The 24,206-nt window shown below is 42.8% G+C and overlaps 1 protein-coding gene across 2 annotated transcripts in view; it reads left to right on the forward strand.

Annotated features, from left to right (window-relative positions):
- Positions 1-24,206, forward strand: part of TTYH1 (tweety family member 1) — a 202,848-nt gene that overhangs the window by 66,777 nt on the left and 111,865 nt on the right. For both annotated transcript variants that reach the window (XM_040325776.1, XM_040325777.1), the window contains exon 2: positions 11,680-11,852. In XM_040325776.1, the coding sequence (XP_040181710.1) occupies positions 11,680-11,852 (173 nt within the window). The remainder of the gene's footprint in view (positions 1-11,679; positions 11,853-24,206) is intronic.

Below are 24,206 nucleotides of genomic sequence, written 5' to 3' on the forward strand. Positions count from 1 at the left end.
GTATGCACATGTCTATTTAAAGGTAGATAACATATTAGGAGCATTTCTGATACATCTAAAACTGTGAAAATCCCAAGGCAAAATGTTTTAATTGAAATAAAAAGTGATACCCATTCTGGAAAGAGAAAGTTGAAGAGTGTCACAAACAAAGATATACATCAGTGTAGTAAATGATAAAACATTGTTAGGGTTTAAATATACCTCTTTAATCGTTCCCTCACAAAAGGCAAATTCATTCATCAGCTTTGTTATATATACAGTATCTCACAAAAGTGAGTACACCCCTCATATTTTTGTGAATATTTTATTATATCTTTTCATGTGACAACACTGAAGAAATTACACTTTGCTACAATGTAAAGTAGTGAGTGTACCGCTTGTATAACAGTGTAAATTTGCTGTCCCCTCAAAATAACCCAACACACAGCCATTAATGTATAAACCACTGGCAACAAAAGCGAATACACCCTTAAGTGAAAATGTCTAAATTGGGCCCAAAGTGTCAATATTTTGTGTGGCCACCACCCTCTTGGACATGGAGTTCACCAGAGCGTCACAGGTTGCCACTGGAGTCCTCTTTCACTCCTCCATGACGACATCACGGAGCTGATGGATGTTAGAGACCTTGCCCTCCTCCACTTTCCATTTGAGGATGCCCCACAGATGCTCAATAAGGTTTAGGTCAGAAGACATGCTTGGCCGATCCATCACCTTTACCCTCAGTTCCTTAAGCAAGGCAGTGATCATCTTGGAGGTGTGTTTGAGAGTCATTATCATGTTGGAATACTGCCCTGCGGCCCAGTCTCTGAAGGGAGGGGATCATGCTGTGCTTCAGTATGTCACTGGCATTCAAGGTTTCCTCAAGGAACTGTAGCTCCTCAGTGCCGGCAGTACTCAAGCAACCCCAGACCATGACACTCCCAGCACCATGCTTGACTGTAGGCAAGACACACTTATCTTTGTACTCCTCACCTGGTTGCCACCACACATGCTTGACACCATCTGAACCAAATAAGTTTATCTTGGTCTCATCAGACCATAGGACAGGGATCCTCAAACTACGGCCCTCCAGCTGTGGTGGAACTACACATCCCATAAGACATTGTAACACACTGACATTCACAGACATGACTAGGCATGATGGGAATTGTAGCTCCTGAACAACTGGAGGGCCGTAGTTTGAAGACCCATGCCATAGGACATGGTTCCAGTAATCCATTTTCTTTGTCTGCTTGTCCTCAGCAAACTGTTTGCAGGCTTTCTTGTACATCATCTTTCAAGAGACTTCTTTCTGGGATGACAGCCATGCAGACCAATTTTATGCAGTGTGCGGCATATGGTCTGAACGCTGACAGGCTGATCACCTACCCCTTCAAGCAATGCTGGCAGCACTCATATGTCTATTTCCCAAAGACAACCTCTGTATATGATGCCGAGCGTGTGCACTCAACTTTTTTTGTCGACCATGGCGAGGCCTGTTCTGAATGGAACCTGTCCTGTTAAACCACTGTATGGTCTTGGCCACCGTGCTTCAACTCAGTTTTAGGGTCTTGGCAAACTCCTTATAGCCTAGGTCATCTTTATTAGAGCAACAATTCTTTTTTTCAGATCCTCAGAGAGTTCTTTGCCATGAGGTGCCATGTTAAACTTCCAGTGACTAGTTTGAAAGAGTAAGGCCCCATACACACGAGAGAATTTATCCGCGGATACGGTCCAGCGGACCGTTTCCACGGATAAATCCTCTCAAAGATTTCCGCAGATTTCGATGCGATGGAGTGTACACACCATCGCATTGAAATCCGCGCGGAAATCCTCTGGCGATGACGTGTCGCGCCGTCGCCGCGATTATGACGCGGCGACGGGCGCGACGCTGTCATATAAGGAATTCCACGCATGCGTCAAATCATTACGACGCGTGCGGGGAATCCCTTTGGACGAATGGATCCGGTAAGTCTGTACAGACGAGCGGATCCATCCGTTGGAATGGATTCCAGCAGATGGATTTGTTGTGCATCACAGCAAATATCCGATCTGCTGGAATCCATCCCAGAGGAGATTTCTCCGCGGAAACAGATCCGCTGGCGTGTACACACCATAGGATCTATCCGCAGAAACCCATTTGCTGGGATTTATCTGCGGATGGATTCTATGGTGTGTACGGGGCCTAAGGCCTCGTACACACGACCAGTTTCCTCGGCAGAATCCATCAAGAAACTTGGTGGGAGAGTTTTTTTGCCGAGGAAACTGGTCGTGTGTACATTTTTCATCGAGGAAACTGTCGAGGAACTCGTCGAGTCAAAAAGACAGCATGTTCTCTTTTTCCTCGACGGCAATGGAGAAAATTGGCTCGTCGAGTTCCTCGACAAGCCTAACAAGAACTCGACAAGGAAAACGATGTGTTTCGCCCGCCGAGTTCCTCAGTCGTGTGTACGAGGCCTGAGAGCGGTAATGCAAAGTGTATCACAAATGTTCCCCGTTCACACTTGAGACCTTGTAACACTAACGAGTCACATTACAACGGGGAGGAAAAATGGCTTATTGGGCCCAATTTGGACATTTTCACTTAGAGGTGTACTCACCTTTTTTTGCCAGCTGTTTAGACATTAATGGCTGTGTGTTGAGTTATTTTGAGGGGACAGCAAATTTACACTGTTATACAAACTGTACTTTCCCTAATTTACATTGTAGCAAAGTATCAATTCTTCAGTGTTGTCACATAAAAAGATATATTAAAATATTTACAAAAATGTGAGGGGTGCACTCACTTTTGTGAGATACTGTACGTATTAATTCCGTTTTTATTTTGTTTTATACACTTTGTTAAAGGAAATTTGTACTGAAATAAATAGTTTCCAATAATATGCGAATGTCTAATCTAATCCCAGAAATTCCCATTATAATTATGTCAGAAATAAATAATTTATGCCCCTCTGAAGAAATGCAAATTTTTCATTTGTGGAGTTGAATATTTTGTCTGGTCTATTCATCACCACCATAAAAGCAATAGATAAAATCTCTGGGTTTGTTTCCTTTCTAGTGGTCTGCATTCTAATGAAAATATATTAAGCAAGATGTGTTGAAGCTGTGCTAAAACTGCCAAGAAAGAATGCATGGCAGAATAACATTTGCATAAATGTAATAAAAAGGATTGATGTCAGTTTCTAAATTAAGTCAATTTATATTTCAAGGACATCATTTGCATAGTCAATATGGTAATGCCTATGGTCAACCGTTTTCAGGTAGATGCAACTATTAACAGAGGCGTGTGTTACAATGGCAAAGAATATGGCTTGTGGCAACAGGTTATACATCATTGGGCAACAAAGAATTCCCATAAGAGGGTAAATAAGTGGGCTAGGACATGTTTGTTGATCAAAAATGAATTCAGTTGTAAATGTAAATGATTATTAAAAATGATTATTCAATCAATATGAATTACAATTGGTTCTTCCAACACATGCAGATTGTTGTTTGATCAAGCAAAAATGGATGGGATTTTTTCCCAATAATTCCTCCTTTATGTTGGAGTCTCCATCAGATCCCCCTTACATGAGGGACCCAATCAGAGCTCCCCTTACATCGCAGTCCCCATCAGAGCCCTCCTCACTTCAGGGTCCCCATCAGAGTTCCCCTTACACCCGAATCTATCTTAAGAGTCCACTCTTACATTAGGGTCCCCATTAAAGCCTCTCTCATATCAGAGTCCCCCTTACATCAGAATCTGTCTTAGGCGCCCTTACATCCAGCCTTCAGGAAGAAGCTTAAGACCCATCTCTTTTGAAGACACAGGTTGACACTGGCTGCAAAAACACCTTGGGGTGATTTAGTTTGCGTTTGTAGCGCTATACAAGTTACTTATTTATTCATTCATACATTAGAGTCATCATTAAAACCCCCCTCACATCAGGATACCCATCAAAGCCCTTTTTACATCATGGTCTCCATTAAGATCCCCAATAAAGCCTCCCTTGCTTCAAAGTCCCCATTAGAGCCCCCCCTTATATTAGATTCTGCCTTAGGAGTTCCTCTTACAATAGAGTCCCCAGCAAAATATGTCCCCTTATATCAGGGTTCCCATCAGAGCCCCCTTTATATCAGATCCCCCGATCAGTGGTCCACAGTTATCTTGCTTACAGCATAGCTGTAGTCAGTGTAGTAACATGGCAGCACCAGAGTGGATATGCACAGAGGAAGTTCCATCCGCCTGCTTGGGGCAATGGGGAAATTGGTTGCTACAATGCCGGCTGTTCTACCAACCACCTGATAGGATCATCACAGAGCAGTAAGGGAAGACCTGACTGTAGCTGTGGCCCGGATGCAATCCTGTAGCGAGATGTTTTTCCTGCTGGCTGTTTTTTGAAGACCCCTGATCTAAAAGAAGGCAACATCCTGGCAAGATACTGTAGTTACCAATTCTTTTCTTCTCTTACAATGTAATGCTGTCAGTGAGTCGGCAGATAAATTACCTCATTGCTGATTTATTTTGGCACAAAAATGTTGGGTCTTAGGCGCCTAAGACTTGTAGAAGTATACATATAAAAGACTTAGTGTGAAGCCTCGTACACACGACCGAGGAACTCGACAGGCGAAACACATCGTTTTCCTCGTCGAGTTCCTTGTTAGGCTGTCAAGGAACTCGACAAGGCAAGTTTCTCCATTCCCGTCGAGGAAATAGAGAACTTCCTCTCTTTTTGGCTCGCCGAGTTTCTCGACAGTTTCCTTGACAAAAATGTACACACGACCGGTTTCCTCGGCAAAAAAATATCTCCCAGCAAGTTTCTTGCTGGTTTTTGCAGAGAAACTCGGTCGTGTGTACGAGGCCTAAGGCTTACTGGGGGGGGGGGGGGGTTAGTGTCAGGGTTGCGTTAGGTTTGGGCATTGTTCTCAGCATCAGTAAAGCTGGTTATATACTAGTAGAATTTGGTTAAAAAATGTTTAGTTCTAAAAACATTTTCTCAATTTATTAATCATTAATAGGGTCAAATTGACATTCGTTTTTGACCAAAGTGAGGCGAGAATTTGAAGCAGCAGGAATTTTTAACCGTGTATATGGTTTTCATTCAGTAAAGTCTATTTGTTCAAAAATCAAATATTCCAATGTGCTGCAAAATTAAATATTCCAACGTGTTCCAAAATCAAATGTCCCGAATGTTCCAAAATTGAATGTCCCGAATGTTCCAAAATCTAATGTTAAAAGCAAATGAGATTTTGAAGTACAACATACTTTCAAAAGGTATTCATCCAACCGTCACTAAAATCTGCTAGTGCTGCCTTCCCGAAAGAATGGGTTGATTTGCTCAAGTCAAATTCTCTTTTCAAATGAAGCTGCACTCTGCAAGGGAATTTTCCCCAGAGCTTAGTGAATGAGGTGAAGATTCAGTTTGCATAGAATATCCAATCAAGTGCAAGACATTTTTTTTTTAGTACACGTGATTGGATGATGGAAGCAGATATTAACCTCATTCACTAAGCTCTGAGGATAATTCCCTTGCATAGTGAAACTGCAGTTGCAGCGGTAACAGTCTGTTTGCCTTTAGTAAATCAATCCCAATATATCAGTTGAGTTTACCATGCATTGTATTGCTTTCATTTATCTGTACGAGTTAGTGGATTGCAATGTGAGTGCATACTTTTGAATCTGAAACCAGTGTACATTAAAGCGTAAGTAAACCCACCTATCATTTTCAGGCAAGGAAGCTGCCATCTTGGCCTATGTTTAATCTACAACTGCCATGATGCTGGACATGTGATCAGTTATGACACCAGCCATTGGATGGGTTGACAGTTTGGTTGAGAGCACAACCAATGTGACAGTTAGCAATCCCGGCATGCCGGAAATGTAACTGCTTTTTGAAACTGTTAAATCGATGGGTTTACTTCCGCTTTAAACCTTATCCTGTTGCCTTGCACCACCTCATTTGGTGGAGAAATACAAAGTCAGGCCACCCCGAACAAGTTTTTGGTACAGTATGCTGGGAATATTTTTTTTTCTTCAGGCCTAAGCAAACATCCTCTGTTTACTTGAGCTGGCCATACGCTATGTAAGTTTCATCTGGTTCTCGATGAACCGGTTGAAATTCTTTTTATGAGTGGCCCTGTTGGTTGCCTCCCACCAATCAGTCAGTTGAGTATTCTGACAATAAGCACAGCAGAAGATTGGTTCATCAACATTGTATAGCATGGATGAATGAGTCTGTCAGATTTTTTCATGCAGTCCTCAGGTTGTCCAGCTTTACAGAGACCTAGGGCTTAAAAAACTATCAGTCAGTATTTGTAATGTCCTCCAATATGTTAAATTATATCTAATGGATCTCCAATAATGTGCCATCTCAAACTCAATGGGTTGATTTACTAAAGGTAAAAAAGGCTGTTCATGTTGCAATGGAATTTGCCTCAGAGCTCAATGACAGTAAAGTTTGTGGGGTAGATTCAGGTAGCTGCGCTTTATGTTACGGCGGCACAGCGTATTGTATTTATGCTACGCCGACGCAACTTACAGGAGCAAGTGCAGTATTCACAAAGCACTTGCTCCGTAAGTTGCGGCGGCGTAGCGTAAATGGGGCCGGCGTAAGCCCGCGTAATTCAAATGTGGAAGGGGGCGTGTTTTATGCTAATATGTGATGACCTGACGTGATTGACGTGATTTACGAACGGAGCATGCGCCGTCCGTGTACATATCCCAGTGTGCATTGCTTCAAATGAAGTCGCAAGGACGTCATTGGTTTCGATGTGAACGTAAATTACGTCCAGCCCTATTCGCGAACGACTTACGCAAACGATGCAAAAAAATTCAAATTTCGAAGCGGGAACGACGTCCATACTTAACATTGGCTGCGCCACCTAATAGCAGGAGCAACGTTACGCAGAAAAACCCTAACGCAAACGACGTAAAAAACTACCGCCGGGCGCACGTACGTTTGTGAATCGGCGTAACTAGGTAATTTGCATACTCTACGCCGAAAACGACGGGAGCGCCACCTAGCGGCCAGCGTGAGAATGCACCCTGAGATACGACGGCGTAAGAGACTTATGCCAGTCGTATCTTAGGCTAATGTCGGCGTATCTTGCTTTCTGAATACAGAAAGAAGATACGCCGGCGCAGATTTGAATTTACGCGGCGTATCTATGGATACGCCAGCGTAAATTCTCTCTGAATCCGGGCCTCTCTTTGCAAACAATAGCCAAATACATGCAAGGAAAATAAAAAAATGTATATATTTTTTCTTGTACATGATTGGATGAGGGAAGTCAGTGGAGCTTCGCCTCATGTACTAAGCTCTGGGGCAAATTCCTTTACAAAGTGTATTTTCTTTTGCAACGTAAACAGCCTATTTGCCTTAGTAAATTAACCCCAATTAGTTGAAAGTGTCTTGATGGGTCCAATTACTAAAAGGACCTTGGCATTCCTGCCCTATAGGTGCCTATCCTGAGAAACTCTGTGAATAGTTTAGCAGCTCTAAGCTGGTTTTCTGGACTCTCAGGACACGACCTAATTCATTCCATATACCACACGGGAAAGATAATCATGTTCAGCTATCACATCTTGATGGAGATGAAAGTGATTGCGGTCATTAATACCTGGCGACTGTTCAGGATCAAAAGTGACAGATGCCATTAAAATCTGAAACAATTCTTCTGCTTACAATAAATTACAGCTACAATTTTAATAGCTTTGTTATAGTCAATGGTGTCTACATCGTGGCTTTACCTGGAGGCATTTTTTATTTAAAATAAAAAGCAGTCATGTAGCAGCATCCTCTAACGATAAAAGTGGAACATGTATAATTAGCAAGAAGAGATCACTTGGAAAAAAAGAGCCCTTGGGTTCAGTGATTATCATCTGCTTCCCACAATGCAGTGATGACCTAGTTTTCCAGCAGACAGCTTTGATACACTGTCCCAGATTGCCATTTTTCTAGGCTGTAGTTTCCAAACACATCTCCTATTTACATTCAGAATTATGATTATGACTATTATGGGTGATTTAGAGGCTGACCTCAGTCTGTACTTCCTTTAGTACACCAAGTATCAAATGAAACAACTTGCCAAGTATGAGTCATAAACAAAATGAGCATTACTCATTTTCAGCACAGTTTTTTATTTAGCAATGGACATAGTATATTATGGGTATTTACTAAATAACTCTGACATAATGGCTAAGATGATGTACTTTTTTAACCACTTAAGACCCGGACCATTATGCAGGTTAAGGACCTTGCCCCTTTTTGCGATTCGGCACAGCGTCGCTTTAACTGACAATTGCGCAGTCGTGAGACGTGGCTCACAAACAAAATTGGCGTCCTTTTTTCCCCCCACAAATAGAGCTTTCTTTTGGTGGTTTTTGATCACCTCTGCAGTTTTTATTTTTTATATATAAACAAAAATAGAGCGACAATTTTGAAAAAAATTCAATATTTTTTACATTTTGCTATAACAAATACCCCCCCCCCCCCAAAATATATAAAAACACGTTTTTTTTCCTCAGTTTAGGCCGATACATATTCTTCTACCTATTTTTGGTAAAAAGAAAACACAATAAGTGTTTATCGATTGGTTTGCGCCAAATTTATAGCGTTTACAAAATAGGGGCTAGTTTTATGGCATTTTTATTAAAAAAAATTTTTTACTACTAATGGCGGCGATCAGCTTGTTTTTTTTCGCGACTGAGATGTTATGGTGGACGCATCAGGCACTTTTGACACATTTTTGGGACCATTGTCATTTTCACCGCGAAAAATGCTATAAAAATGCACTGATTACTGTGAAAATGACAATGGCAGTGAAGGGGTTAACCACTAGCGGGCGTGGCTGTAGGTGTGACATCACTGATCGTCGTTCTCTATAACAAGGAACAGACGATCAGTGACACTGCCACAAAGAAGAATGGGGAAGGTATGTTTACACTCACCTCTCCCCATTCTTCAGTTCCTGTGACCCAATCGCGGGACACTGGCGGCGATCGGTCCGCAGGTCTTGCGGGCGTGGTCACGGAGCTTCAAACCGGCTCGCGACCCACGACTGGGCTCTTAAAGAGGACGTATATCGGCGTTAGGCGGTCCTTAAGTGGTTAAAGTAGTATCCCATATAGTAGTGATGGTGAACCTTGGCACCCCAGATGTTTTGGAACTACATATCTCCTGATGCTCATGCACTCTGCAGTGTATTTGAGCATCATGGGAAATGTAGTTCCAAAACATCTGGGGTGCCAAGGTTCGCCATCACTGCCATATAGTATTAAACCTGCTGGTCACTTTTGGTTTTGTAGAAATCTGTCTCCAGCCTTGAATTTAGTTGAACAGAGTACTGTATGCTCTACCAGTGAGATCCTGCCCCAGCACCAGGGGAGGGGGGGCAGGGTGGAAATCTCCCTTGGGCTGGTGACACTATGCACAGCCACCGGGTGCCACTACCAAATGCTGTTTTTGCAGAGCAGGAATATGCCTGTTGACGCTCTGTTAACACAGGTCACGGCCGCTGCTCACCTCCCACTGTGAAGCCGTGCCTGTGTTAGCTCAGAGGTAGATGGCTGCAGAGCTGAGCTATGTCGCGTCTCACACATAGCTCAGCCTCAGCGCACACCAGCGCTGACATCCCCTTCTCTCTCTGCACAGACACAAGGACTCTGATGCAACGGGGGCCTCTGTGCGCACTCTGATGCAAGGGGGGCCTCTGTGCGCACTCTGATGCAAGGGGGGCCTCTGTGCGCACTCTGATGCAAGGGGGCCTCTGTGCGGACTCTGATGCAAGGGGGGCCTCTGTGCGCACTCTGATGCAAGGGGGGCCTCTGTGCGGACTCTGATTCAAGGGGGGCCTCTGTGCGGACTCTGATGCAAGGGGGGCCTCTGTGCGCACTCTGATGCAAGGGGGGCCTCTGTGCGCACTCTGATGCAAGGGGGGCCTCTGTGCGTACTCTGATGCAAGGGGGGCCTCTGTGCGGACTCTTGTGATCATGAAAAATCTTAGAATGTTTTCCTCGATCCATTACTTTTTTACGCTCTACGGGCCACTTGACTGGACTTGCCCCCAGGCCTATAGCTGCCAGCCCTCCCCTGCCCAGCACGCACCTCATATCCCAGTGTCCATGGCAATAGTGGGATGGCCCCCCAATACACTTGACAGATTTTACACTGGCAAAACGATGTGTTTCGCCCGTCGAGTTTCTCGGTCGTGTGTACGAGACCTCAGTGTTAACAGAGTACTGAAGTTCCAATAGGATGGCATTTTGTCCTTGCAGGGCTTTATATTCTTCCAGCTGTTAGCCTGTGTTACCAGAGCTATTGGCTGTGTTCTATACTATTTTACTGAGGTAGTGATTCTCAGCTAGAATTTCTGTTGCTATAGAATCTTATGAAGACTATGCTATGCAGCCACATGTCACCCTAGTTGAGCCACAGAGACACTGCTATGAAGAGTCCTTTTTTGTTACAGTCACACTCTGCCTGATTCATATGGCGAGTTACAACAATGCTTGGACACATGACATTTGTTGACAACAGGGAGACTACTACTCAATGGCTGAGTGTTGTCACCCTAACAAAGGAATCACAGAATAAAATCCTCAGATGGAAGAATCTGCAATTAAAACATAGCAAATGAACAGCCCAAAACACATTAGATAACTCTTGAGAATATGCAAATGCAAGCTGCATGACATACTAAGTTTAGGATACAGAAAGAGCACTCTAGTTGCAATGTGAAATTAGAGCAGTGCTTTCTTTAAATATTCATTCCACCGAAAAATGCTTTAGCCCTAGGGCTTATAATATGCCTTAGATATTTCAATGAGACACTCCTTTTACACAGTTCCCAGCTCTCTTTCTGTCCTCTTTAAGTTTTTGGCTGCACCTGCAGTCATCATCCTGGTAACGTTTTTTAGAACCAATGCGGCTAAAAGCCACTCGTCTGTTATACCGGAGGAGCGAGAGGAGACGTCCACCCTCCCACCGTCTTCCGGCGCTCTTACTGGGCCTCCCGTCCCACCGGGAGACCCGGTCCACGATCCGGCACTTCCACTGGCTAGAGAGAGTTCAGTCTCCTTTCTGTAAACATGAAAGCAACGTCACTTCCACTTTACTCGGCTGCCAATGGCGCCATTTTGAAAAAAAACTACAGTATTCAGAATCGCCATTTTTGCCAATCTGAATTCTTTGAAGGGTAAAGGAGGGATTTGGGAACAGCAATAAAAGTGATCAAATAATTTTAATTTTTTTAAAGTAACAAAAAATAAATTTGAAAAAAAAGTAAAGCGCCCCTTCCCCGCAAGGTCGCGCAGTAAACAAAACACACACGTAAGTTGCACCCGAATATGTTCAAATAACACATGTGAGGTATTGCCGAGAGCAATAATTCTAGCACTAGACCTACTCTGTTACTCTAACCCTGTAACCGTCATTTTTTTTAAAGCGCCGCCTATGAAGATTTTTAGGTACCGTAGTTTGTCACCATTCCACGAGTGTGCGGAATTTCAAAGCATGACATGTTGGATGTCTATTTACTCGCCGTAACATCATCTTTCACATTATACAAAAAAATTGGGCTAACTTTACTGTTTAGTTATTTTTTAATTAATGTCTGAATCATTTGAACTTCCACCTTGGGCAGCGAATTATGGGTGGAGCTCAGTTGTCATCCCTTGTGTTGAGTACCCTAACGTATTTTTTCCTTTGTGTTTCCCTCTAGGCTCTTCTTTTCTTAGCTGGCATTGCTGGACTTTGCCTGGCCATCAGCCTTGTCTTAATCTGCGTGTATTTAATACGATTCTGCTGCTGCAGTTCTCAGGAAGAGGAAGGCTCGAAGAACAGTCATGCCTGCTGTATCACCTGGAGCTGTGTAGCAGCCGTAATTATATGCTGGTGAGTATGGAATTGTTCGTCAGAATAGGTGTATTGTTTTGTATCTCCATTGGAATGCATCTTACATAGTATGGAATCAGGGGAGGACTGACAAATCATGGGGCCCCCGGGCAATAGTAGATTATGGGGCCTCCAGGCAATAGGAGATTATGGGGCCCCCGGGCAATAGGAGATTATGGGGCCCCCAGGCAATAGGAGATTATGGGGCCCCCGGGCAATAGGAGATTATGGGGCCCCCAGGCAATAGGAGATTAGGGGGCCCCCACACAATAGATTATGACGCCACACAGTATATACACTCAGGCCCCGTACACACGGCCGAGGAACTCGACGTGCCAAACACATTGAGTTCCTCGGCGTGTTCAGTCCTGGAGCCGCCGAGGAGCTTGGCGGGCCGAGTTCTCCCATAGAACAACGAGGAAATAGAGAACATGTTCTCTATTTCCTCGCCGAGGTCCTCGTCGGCTTCCTCGGCCGAAAGTGTACACACGGCCGGGTTTCTCGGCGGAATTCAGCTTCCGACCGAGTTTCTGGCTGAATTCTGCCCAGAAACTCGGTCGTGTGTACGGGGCCATACACATACAGTATACATACACAGTATATACACACAGACACACAATATACACACACAGTATACATACACACAGAATACACATACAGACACACAGTACATGCACAAAGTATACACATACATATACACACAGTATACACATAAATATGCACACAGTACACACACAGTATACACATACATATTATTTCAGGGAAAGATGTAAAAAAACAGATTTTTACATACTGTCCCTGGTTTTACTGAAGCTGGTAACCCTGATGGGGCCCCCTAGTAGCATGGGACCCTCGGGCAGTGTCCGAGTGCCCGAATGGTCAGTCCGCCCCTGTATGGAATATATCATCAATACATAGGGGGTTATTTACGAAAGGCAAATCCACTTTGCACTACAAGTGCACTTTCAAGTGCAGTCGATTTAGATCTGAGGGGGACATGCAAGGAAAATAAAAAACAGCATTTTTGCTTGCACATGATTGGATGATAAAATCAGCAGAGCTTCCCCTCATTTCAGATCTTCACCTCAGATCTACATTGATCTACAGCAACTGCACTTCCAAGTGCACTTTTAGTGCACTTCCAAGTGCACTTGTAGTGCAAAGTGCATTTGCCTTTAGTAAATCAACCCCATAATGTTTACTAAAACTGGAGATTGCATATACGGTACCTGTTAAGTTATAGGGAAACTATAATGGTTTTTGGTTTTGATGATGCTGACTCATTGTCCACTAAGCAGAATGGGATAGAAAGTTGAAAAAGTAGCCTTTGTCAACTTTTTATCCCATTCTGCCCAGTGGACAATGAGTCAGCATCATCAAAACCAAAAACCATTATAGTTTCCCTATACCTTAACAGGTACTGTATATGCAATTTGCAGTTTTATTAAACATTATGGGGTTGATTTACTAAAAGCAAATCCACTTTGCACTACAAGCATACATATAGCTCTGGGATGCGTGCTTGGTACAGAGGAAACTTGTTGTTCAGTGTACTCTGGCACTAGTCCTGGTATGGGTCCCGGAGACCAGAGAATTTTAGAGACTTGGAAGAGATGAAGTTGCCAATTCTGGGTCAAAATTTGCACACTAAATGGGTTCCACCCAGAACTGAGGACGTCTCTATCCAGGGGGCAGAGTGGAAACCAGTTTAAGTAGAGATGCATGTGCCTACAAAGAGTTTTGAGTTCTGTCTGGAGGATAGGGACAAGGGCCTAAGTCTGAAAACCCTGCCCAATGTGTCTGCAAAGTAAAAATTAGGAGGCTAAAGTGTTTGTTAATGGCAGACAGATGGTGAACAAAACCTGAGTGGGTAAAACTTTTTGTGTTTCTGTGAACTGTTATTTTAATAAAAGTGTGCACGAAAGCCCTAAGGCAAACATTTTGACAAGTTGACTGCGTCCTTCAAGTTTTCTCTATGAGTATTACTTTCGTAAACAGGCAAAATCATATCCAGTTCAGCTCGCCCTTAGTCATTACAAGGTGATTTTGCTCGTTAAAGGAAATTGGCTATGCAAATCAGAGGCCTGACTGGAAAAAATTACAAATTGGTTAGCATGTATAACAGCTTGTATACTGTATATTTTTTTTATTTGTGTATATATAGCGGTATAGTCAACAAAAAAAGCAACTAAGTCGTATGTTGTAGGTCTCAACTAAGTAGGGTGTTGTAGGTGTCAAAACCAACAAGGCCTCAGTCAGCACATATATTTATTTCTCACAGCTACTTCAGTGGCTTAATAATGCTACCACCAGCTCTAGCACTTCTATAGCGTTTAAACCTCTTCAGTGTAGACACAAGGGGCTGGATTCAGATACATCGGCGTATCTGTCCGCCCGGCGTAACGTATCTGAGGTACGTTACGCCGCTCTAACTTTGGGCGCAAGTTCTTTATTCATAAAGAACTTGCGCCCTTAGTTAGAGCGGCGTAGCGTATGTGTTTCGGCGTAAGGCCGCGTAATTCAAATGGGGATGTAGGGGGCGTGTTTTATTTAAATTTCCCTTGACCCTGCGTTTTTTACGTTTTACTTGAACGACGCATGAGCCGTCCGTAAAATCTCCCAGTGTGCATTGCTCTAAATGACGTCGCAAGGACGTCATTGCTTTCGACGTGAACGTAAATTACGTCCATCCGTATTCGCGAACGACTTACGCAAACAACGTAAACATTTCAAAACTCGGCGCGGGAACGACGGCCATACCTAACATTAGCTACCCCTCATATAGCAGGGGTAACTATATGCCGGAAAAAGCCGAACGCAAACGACGTAAAAAAAATGCGCCGGGCGGTCGTTCGTTTCTGAATCGGCGTAACTCCTCATTTGCATATTCCTTGCGTAAACAAACGGAAGCGCCACCTAGCGGCCAGCATGAGATTGCAGCCTAAGATCCGACGGTGTAAGTCACTTACACCTGTCGGATCTTAGGGAAATCTATGCGTAACCTGATTCTATGAATCAGGCGCATAGATACGACTGTCGGAACTCAGAGATACGACGGCGTATCAGGAGATATGCCGTCGTATCTCTTTCTGAATCCGGCCCAGGGTGACTACTGAAGAACTCTGAAATGTCCACAATGACCATGAGTTTTAGCCGCCATTTTTTACAGGCAGAAAGATCACCATTGTTTTTCTTATGCCGCGTACACACGATCGGTTAAACTGATGAGAATGGTCTGATGGACCGTTTTCATCATTCAAAACCGATTGTGTGTGGGCGCCATCGGTTATTTAACCATTGGTTAAAAAAAAAGCCAACTTGTTTTAAATTTAACCGATGGATTCCTAACCGATAGAACAAAACCGATCGTTAGTAGGCACGACCATCGGTTAAAAATCCACGCATGCTCAGAATCAAGTCGACGCATGCTTGGAAGCATTAAACTTCGTTTTTTTCAGCACGTCGTTGTGTTTTACGTCACCGCGTTCTGACACGATCGTTTTAACCGATGGTGTGTAGGCGCAACGTACCATCAGTCAGCTTTATCGGTTAACCGATGAAAATGGTCCATCGGTCCGTTCTCATCGGATGGACTGATCGTGTGTACGCGGAATTAGAAGGATGTAGTTACGGTATACATTTCCTAAATTTTAGAAGTAATACTGTTTGTTAAAAATTGAAGTTACACATTCCATATTTGCCTTCAGCGATCAAATTTGCTGAGGTAGCTATTTATCTACAGAATATAGCAAAATAAAAGCCTGGATGCTAAGACAAACTGGCTACTCATTAGTAAAAAATGGAAGCTTTTCCACATGTTACCAGCCTGATAGGTAGAGCTTGACTTGCATGTTCTCTCTGTGTTTTGCATATGATTGTATTAAGGCAGTTACTGTATCTAGTAATGTAGCATCCAAAGTCCTGTCAGGTTAGCTTTGATGATTCTGGATGATTTTGCTTCCTGCTCCCTTGACATCACAGCAATGACTAGAACAGCTCATCATAAGCTACCTACAACAGTGTACAGCACTTCATTGCAATCCCATCCGGCACTGAGGAGATTAAGTGTAAAGGATAAATCCTGCTGCAGAGCATTTACATCACAATATGCATTAGGGGAAGTGTGGAATAAAGTCTTTAGGTTGTGATCAATCACACCAACAATGTTACTTATGTTTGACAAGTCACCCTTACAAGCTCTCCTAATTAATCAGGTGTGCTCTATGTGAGAGAAATGACAAACAGGGCCCGAAAGTGTCATCCCTCACACTAACTTTACTAGGAAGAATCAAACAGGATTTCTGCTGTTGGAAATACACAATATTGTCAAAAGTATTGGGACGCGCTGCCTTTACATGCACATGAACTTTGATGGGATTCCAGTCTTATAGGTAGATTCAGGTAGAGTTAGGCCGACTTATCAGTAGATAAGTCGACCTAAGTTTAAGCGTATGCTCAAACAGAGATACGCTTAAAGATATCTAAGATACGACGGCTTGCGCCGTCCTATCTTAGATTGCAATATTTTGGATGGCCGCTAGGTGGCGCTTCCATTGCGGTCGGCGTAGAATATGAAAATGAGGGGATACGCCGATTCACGAACGTACGCCAGGCCGACGCAGTACTTTTACGCCGTTTACGTAAGAGATAGGCCGCGTAAAGTTAGAGCTAGGCTCTAGTGGAATAGTAATGTCAAGTATGGCCGCCGTTCCCGCCGCAAAATTCAAAATGTTTACGTCGTTTGCGTAAGTCGTCCACGAATCGGGATTTACGTAGTTTACGTCCACGTCGAAATCAATAGGCCCGTGCGGCGTACGTAGCCGCAATGCACACTGGGAAATGTAGGCGCCCGGCGCATGCGCAGTTAAGAAAAACGTAAAAACGTGAGGTCAAGCCTCATTACCATCAAACACGCCCCCCTCCAACACATTTGAATTTAGCGCCCTTACGCCCACCCGCTTTAGGCTACGCCGCAAGTTTAGGCAGATCTACTTGAATCTACCTATTAGTCCGTAGAGTTCAATATTGAGTTGGCCCACCCTATGCAGATATAACAGATTCAACTCTTCTGGGAAGGCTGTCCACAAGGTTTAGGAGTGTGTCTATGGGAATGTTTGACCATTCTTCCAGAAGCGCATTTGTGAGGTTAGGCACTAATGTTGGACGAGAAGGCCGGACTTGCAGTTTCCACTCTATTTCATCCCAAAGGTGTTTTATCGGGCTGAGGTCAGGACTCTGTACAGGCCAGTCAAGTTCCTTCACCCCAAACTCACTCATCCATGTCTTATGTACTGGTGTGCAGTCATGTTGGAACAGGAAAGGGCCATCCCCAAACTGTATCCACAAAGTTGGGAGCATGAAATTGTCCAAAATGTCTTGGTATGCTGATGTCTTAAGAGTTCCCTTCACTGGAACTAAGGGGCAAAGTCCAACCGCTGAAAAACAACCCCACACCATAATCCCCCCTTCACTGGAACTAAGGGGCCAAGTCCAACCGCTGAAAAACAACCAAAGCAAGATCCATAAAGACATTGATTAGCGAGTTTGGGGTGGAGGAACTTGAATTGCCTGCACAGAGCTCTGACCTCATCCCGATAGAACACCTTTGGGATGAATTAGAGCGGAGAAGAATATTTGATATCAGAATATCAATAAATATAAGCAGTGGCTAACATTTAAAGGGTGGTGTGAAAAACGAATTTGAGTTGTGGTGCTAGAGGTGAGAAATACACTTGTGGACTAAAATTAAAAATACTAAGATTGAGAAAGCCCAGAGAAGAAATCTAGAAACAGCATTCCAAATACTGTCCTTTTTAATTACTGTATTTGCTGGCGTATAAGACTACCTTTTACACTTGAAAAAACTGGCCAAAAAGCAGGGGTCGTTGTATACGCCGGGTCAGCTGCTCGGATGCCTGCTGGATGTGCGGTAATACTGTATGTAGCTTCGGCTAGATACATTATATACCGCTTAGCCAATCCCAGTAAGCGATGTATTCAAATGAATACAGAGCCTGCTCGGATTGGAGTAACAACCTCTGCCAATCCGAGTAGGCTACATACAGTAGCCTGCCCGGATTGGCTTTGAGAGTCAGAGAGGCGTGGACTGATGTTACAGCATCTGCCAATCCAAGCAGGCTTTGTATTCATTAATAGAATACATCGCTTGCCATGATTGGCTCCAGCAAGAAGGAAGAAGAATATGGCTCCAGAAGGAAAAAATATGAAGCGTCGGAAGCCTCGGAAGGGGGGTCGTCTTATACGGTGAGTACAGGCAAAAAATCGTAAAAAAAAAAAAAAATTAGGGGGTCGTCTTATACACCGTGTAGTCTTTTACACCGGCAAATACGGTAGTACTTCAAAAAAAGAATCCAATGCATTTCATGGGTGTTGTGCACTCCTTCCTGTCTAAAAAAATATTCAAGAACATATACAGAATTGTGCAATGTTTGATATGATTAGTTTAGATTTGTGTCTCTTTCCTAGTAATAGAACATGTTGAGAACAAAAACTTAATACAAAGCATGACAAAGTATGCAGGTGTGTAAAAATCTAAAGTGCTGTAGCATTTAATTAATAAGGTAAAATACATTTTCAAAAGTGTAGTATCCCAAAGCAATCATCTTTAATTGATTTAACTTTTCTAGAATGACAATAAAAGCTGAACTCTAGTAGGTTGCTATAGGCTGCATATCACAGCCCTTTGATCACTTTGCTTATGTTATTTATATGACTACTATATTACTATATGATTGGTGGTATGCAGTATGTTATGTACAAAATAGAGTAAATAGTGAAACAGTATGGTATAAAAATGTACAAAGTGGATAATGTGGATTATATAAGGTACAGCAAAGCATATTCATTGTGGCAGCCTAGAGAAGGGTTTCTAAACCTTTTTTTTTTTTATCAAGGCACCCTTTAAAATTAAGCACAATCTGGAGGCACCCCAAAAAACAAAAACAAACAGTTTCACACAATGTAGCAACATTCACACATGTAGGACACCCAACGTTAGAGATTATGGCCCGGATTCTCGTAGAGCCGCGCATCTTTCTGCCGGCGTAGCGCATCTCACCGCCAGCCAGAACATGGGGGCAAGCTTACTGAGGAGGAACAGGAAGTGAGAAATTCAGACAAACAAAAAAAACATTTAGAAGGGAAATGGAAGGAAAAGGTAAGTGAACCAACAATGCACTAGCTTAACCACTTAAGGCCCGCTTCCTGCACATATACGTCGGCAGAATGGCACGGCTGGGCACATCAACGTATATATATACGTCCTGTACTTGTACCCAGCCGTGGGTCGCGGGCACGCGCCCGCGACCCGGTCCGAAGCTGCGGGACCGGGACCGCGGGTCCCGCGGACCCGATCGCCGCTCGAGTGCGGCGATCGGTCCCCGGAGCTGAAGAACGGGGAGAGCCGTGTGTAAACACGGCTTCCCCGTGCTTAACTGTGGCGGCGTATCGATCGTGTCATTTTAAATGCATTTTTTGCTGTGAAAATGACAATGGTCCCAAAAATGTGTCAAAATTGTCCGAAGTGTCCGCCATAATGTCGCAGTCACGAAAAAAATCGCTGATCGCCGCCATTAGTAGTAAAAAAAATAAAAAAAATAAAAATGCAATAAAACTATCCCCTATTTTGTAAACGCTATAAATTTTGCGCAAACCAACCGATAAACGATTATTGCGATTTTTTTTTACCAAAAATAGGTAGAAGAATATGTATCGGCCTAAACTGAGGAAAAAAAAATTATATATGTTTTTGGGGGATATTTATTATAGCAAAAAGGAAAAAATATAGATTTTTTTTCAAAATTGTCGCTCTATTTTTGTTTATAGCGCAAAAACTAAAAACCGCAGATGTGATCAAATACCACCAAAAGAAAGCTCTATTTGTGGGGAAAAAAGGACGCCAATTTTATTTGGGAGCCACGTCGCACGACCGCGCAATTGTCTGTTAAAGCGACGCAGTCCCGAACTGTAAAAACACCTTGGGTCTTTAGGCCTCATATTGGTCCGGGGCTTAAGTGGTTAAGGGAACCTATTTAGAAAATAAAAAACAAACCTTTACAACCCCTTTAATGTAATGCATGATGCTGTCATTTTTTAAAGCAGTGATGTGACCACAGTTAGGTTTATAAAGCAGCATCGTAATGCTTGGATCTGGCTCCACTATGTTCATCATACACCCACTGCATATTTAGCAACTCAGTGACAGGTTGGCAATGCTGTATGATAATAACAAATTGGTCTTGCAGCTGCAAGCATTCTTCTCCAGTCTGCTAAACTCACCCCCCCCCCCCCCCCCCTTCCCCCTCCATTCCTCCTTTTTTTCCATCTATATTGAGGGAAAGGAAGTGCTGAATCAAGTCTGGCGAGCAGCCCAGCCTTGCCCCCCTTCGCCCCAACCTCTGTTTGGCCCTCTCTGCTGTAACATTAGTTCCCTCATGTGGGTGTCCTGTGCTACATTGTTCACTTGCTGGAGGGAGAAGGAAGGAACAGAACCCATGCTCCTCCAACCTCCCTCCTGTTCTCCTAACCTCCAGCATCTCTCTATGTGATTCAGAGACGTTACCTTTATTCCATCACTACCCAATCAAGAAGAGAAGGGGTGTGGCTATCCAAATCAAACCCATCTCTCCTTTGTAAGTTTTTGGGGATTTTGGATAACCTTCTTAAATTTGAATTGTATTGTTGCTGTTTATATTGTAACGTGCTGAACGAACTGTTGGCGCTATATATATATCCTAAAATAGAATGGACTACAGCGCTACTAATATATAATACAAGAAAACAACCACACACAAAACACTAAATAATAAAAGCTGCAATCTAGACGGTGAAACCAAACCAATAGTGATAATTAAAAAATAGTAATGATGCGCTAATATTAACTAATGTATGGTACAAAGTACAGCAAGTGCAAATGTGAATTACAATAATATGATCTCAATACAAATAAACACAATTATAAGTGTAATTGGAAGTCCTGATAATGAATGGAATGATCCACAATGCCTCCCCTCTGATCAGTAGGACTCACAACGCTCCAGCTGTAAGGGTCAGATAGGCAGGCACCAATAGTACTCAGGAACAATCATGTGCAAAAAAGGAAAAACAAAACAAAAACCTCATTGCGCAATATATTGTTGTATGGATTGCGGACAAAGACTACATCTGTAGTGTGTGCACTCACGAATCCTCGCTATGACTCAGACAAGTGGTTCGCCGCTCAGTTTGAAGGTCTCCTTACTTGGATTCGACAGACTCGACATCTGATGGTCCCGTCACTGTAGGCTCCTATGCGTTGCGTCACTCGTCACGTGACTTACTCATGTTTTTTTTGTTTTTTTTAGCTATATATATCCTGTATAATAATACTACTAATAATAATAATAATAAAACAAATAAAATGTTTTCTGTACAAAAGCAGGGATATGTGAGATTTTTTATTATTAAACATTTACAAATGAATTGTTAAAGAAACATAATTCAGAAAACAAAAACAATAGGAGATTTTGAAATAATAGTTAATTTGTGTTAATTAAAGTTTGAAAAGGGAATAAATAATCTCATCCACATCTTACATCAGCGTCAGATATAAAGTGCTTGATTCGATCTCTTGCGACTATGTAGAATTTGCGCTTACATGGTGTGGTTTTGGAGATGACTTCCTGGCTTGGATGAAAGCCCTATACTTGTCCCACATTGCTTGCGTTAAGTACGTCAGGTTTTTTTCCCTGCCTTTCCCAGTTTTCCCAGGTACAAGGCAGGGCTGTCCACTGTCGCCAGCACTTTTTATTCTTGTGCTGGAGCCAACGGTTCATGGCCATGATAACCCTGACATTTCTGGTGTTCCTTACGCAGGCAACCATTATAAGGCACATTTTTACTTTGGATGTTTTTTTTTTTGTTAAACAATAAATAATACAGCTGTTAAATATGATCTGGGCATCTAGACGTATAAGGTCTTAAAATTCTTAAAGCAACATAATTTTAAAAAGTATACTCAGCTGTCCTGTTGCCCTCAAGTATTTGCTCTGTTTAACCACTTGCCGAATGTATACTGTACATATGTGGCGGCACTCCTGTGCAGGATCATGTACTTAGTAAATGATCCTGCACTTCCAGGTCTGGGGCGTGCACGCGCACCACCAGCGACCTGCTCCCGCTGTGATTAGACACAGCGGGGAGCCAAACACTGATCATGCAGGAAAGAAACAGAACGGCGGTCTGCCTATGTAAACAAGGCAGACTGCCGTTCTGTCAGTAGGGAAGGTAGTGATCCTGTGTTTCTGCAAAGAAGGGACATGTATCTCTGCCTCCCCATAGTACAAGTACATCCCACACAGTAACCAAGCACATTTTAGGCACACATGTAACCCGTTTATTGCCCCCGTTGTTAACCCTTTCCTTAACCGTGTGATTAGTACAGTGACAGTGCATATTTTTAGCACTGTGCACTGTATTAGTGTCATTAATTCCCCAAAAAAGTGTCAAAAGTGTCACTAAGGCCCCGTACACACGACCGGATCGATCCGCTGAAACTGGTCCGCCGGACCAGTTCCAGCGGACAGATCCGGTCGTGTGTAGGCCCGAGCGGACAATTGTCCCGCGGATCGGACAGTTTCCAGCGGATAAAAATTTCTTAGCATGCTAAGAAATCTGTCCGCTGGAAACCTGTCCGTCGGACGTGTTCGGTCGTCTGTACAGACTCACCAGACACGTCCGACCGACCGCCATCCCTCGCATGCGTCGTACTGATTCGACGCATGCGTGGAAGCATTGAACTTCCAGGGCCGCGCACATCGCTGCATCATCGTCGGGGCGTATTGTTTACGCGCGGATTTCTGTCTGATGGTGTGTACAACCATCAGACAGAAATCTCCGGGCGGACATGTCCGCTGAAAACGGTCCGGCGGACTGTTTTCAGCGGATTATCCGTCCGTGTGTACGGGGCCTTAGTGTCCGTTTTGTCTGCCGCAATGTCACAGTTCTTCTATAAGTCGCTAATGGCTACTATTACTAGTAAAAAATCAATCAATTAATAAAAATTCCATAAATATATTATATGTAGACGCTATAACTTCATATGCTTATTGGAATTTTTTTATTTTTTTTACCAAAAATATGTAGAAGAAAACATATTGGCCTAAATTAATGAAGAAATTTGATTCTTTACATTTTTTATTGGATGTGTTTTATAACAAAAAGTAAACAGTATATATATATTTGTTTTCCACATTTTTAGTCTTTTATTGATTATAACTCAAAAAATAAAAACCACAGAGGGGATCAAATATCACCAAAATAAAGTTCTATTTGTGGGAAAAAAATGACATAAATTTTATTTGGGTACAGCGTTGTACAACAGTGCAATTTTCATTAAAAGTAACGCAGTGCCGTATCGCAAAAAATGGCCTGGTCAGGAAGGAGGGTAAATCTTCCAGAGCTGAAGTGGTTAAGATCTACAGATTGTGGCAGAATTTTTACGTTCCACACACTCGCAGGTGTGTCAAATGCCTGGTCCCTTGCCACACTCTGTGATCTATTTATTACATATTGAACAGAATGAGGATCTGAGAACTGGGTGGAAAAAGGGAGTGGAAATGATTTTCTTTTTTTCATATATAATAAAGCAGATGAAACAAAAAAAGCTGGTGTCTAAAATGCATTTATCAATACCATTCAAACAGATTTAAGTGGTTTACTTAATCAGGTCAGTAAAAGTTTAATTCTGATTGGCTGCCAATCAAAACAAAGCTTTATGTGTAAAGCACATAATCTGTGGAAGGGAAGACGAAGGTAGATTATTTTTGGCTGCTGTAGTTATGGTCACTTTGTTCCTTAAATTGTTACATTTTTAAAGATTAACACACTCATTGAATAAAGCATTGGAAAAAGCAATGTGTGTTTTTTTGAATAATCCGGTTTGAGAAGTCATATAACAGAGAAGTTATGGTAGGACATTGTATCCCTTTGCATCCTGCTTATGACACTGTGCAGAGCCCAATGATGGGCACACAAGGCTTTACTTGTTGACTGGTTCTGGGTGGCACTGGTGCTGATCTGCCTTTCTCGTCTCAGCTGCATAACAATACCTATCTTGTTTTCAGACCCCCTTTTTCTGGGTCAGAGAAGAGAACTATTCCCTTCTCCTTATCTAGTCTTGTGTCTTAAAACTTGGGAATATTCAGCGAGGATGTGCAAATGCCATGACGATGTGGATGATCCAGTAACCCATAGCAATTAGTCATTTTTAAATTTAAAGTGACACTAAAGGCTCCTATTTTTTTTGTCTTAAATAAAAAAAAATGTTTATACTTGCCTGTTCTGTGCAAGGGTATT

This window comes from Rana temporaria, chromosome 10 (genome assembly GCF_905171775.1).
Source record: "Rana temporaria chromosome 10, aRanTem1.1, whole genome shotgun sequence".
Lineage (NCBI taxonomy): Eukaryota > Metazoa > Chordata > Amphibia > Anura > Ranidae > Rana > Rana temporaria.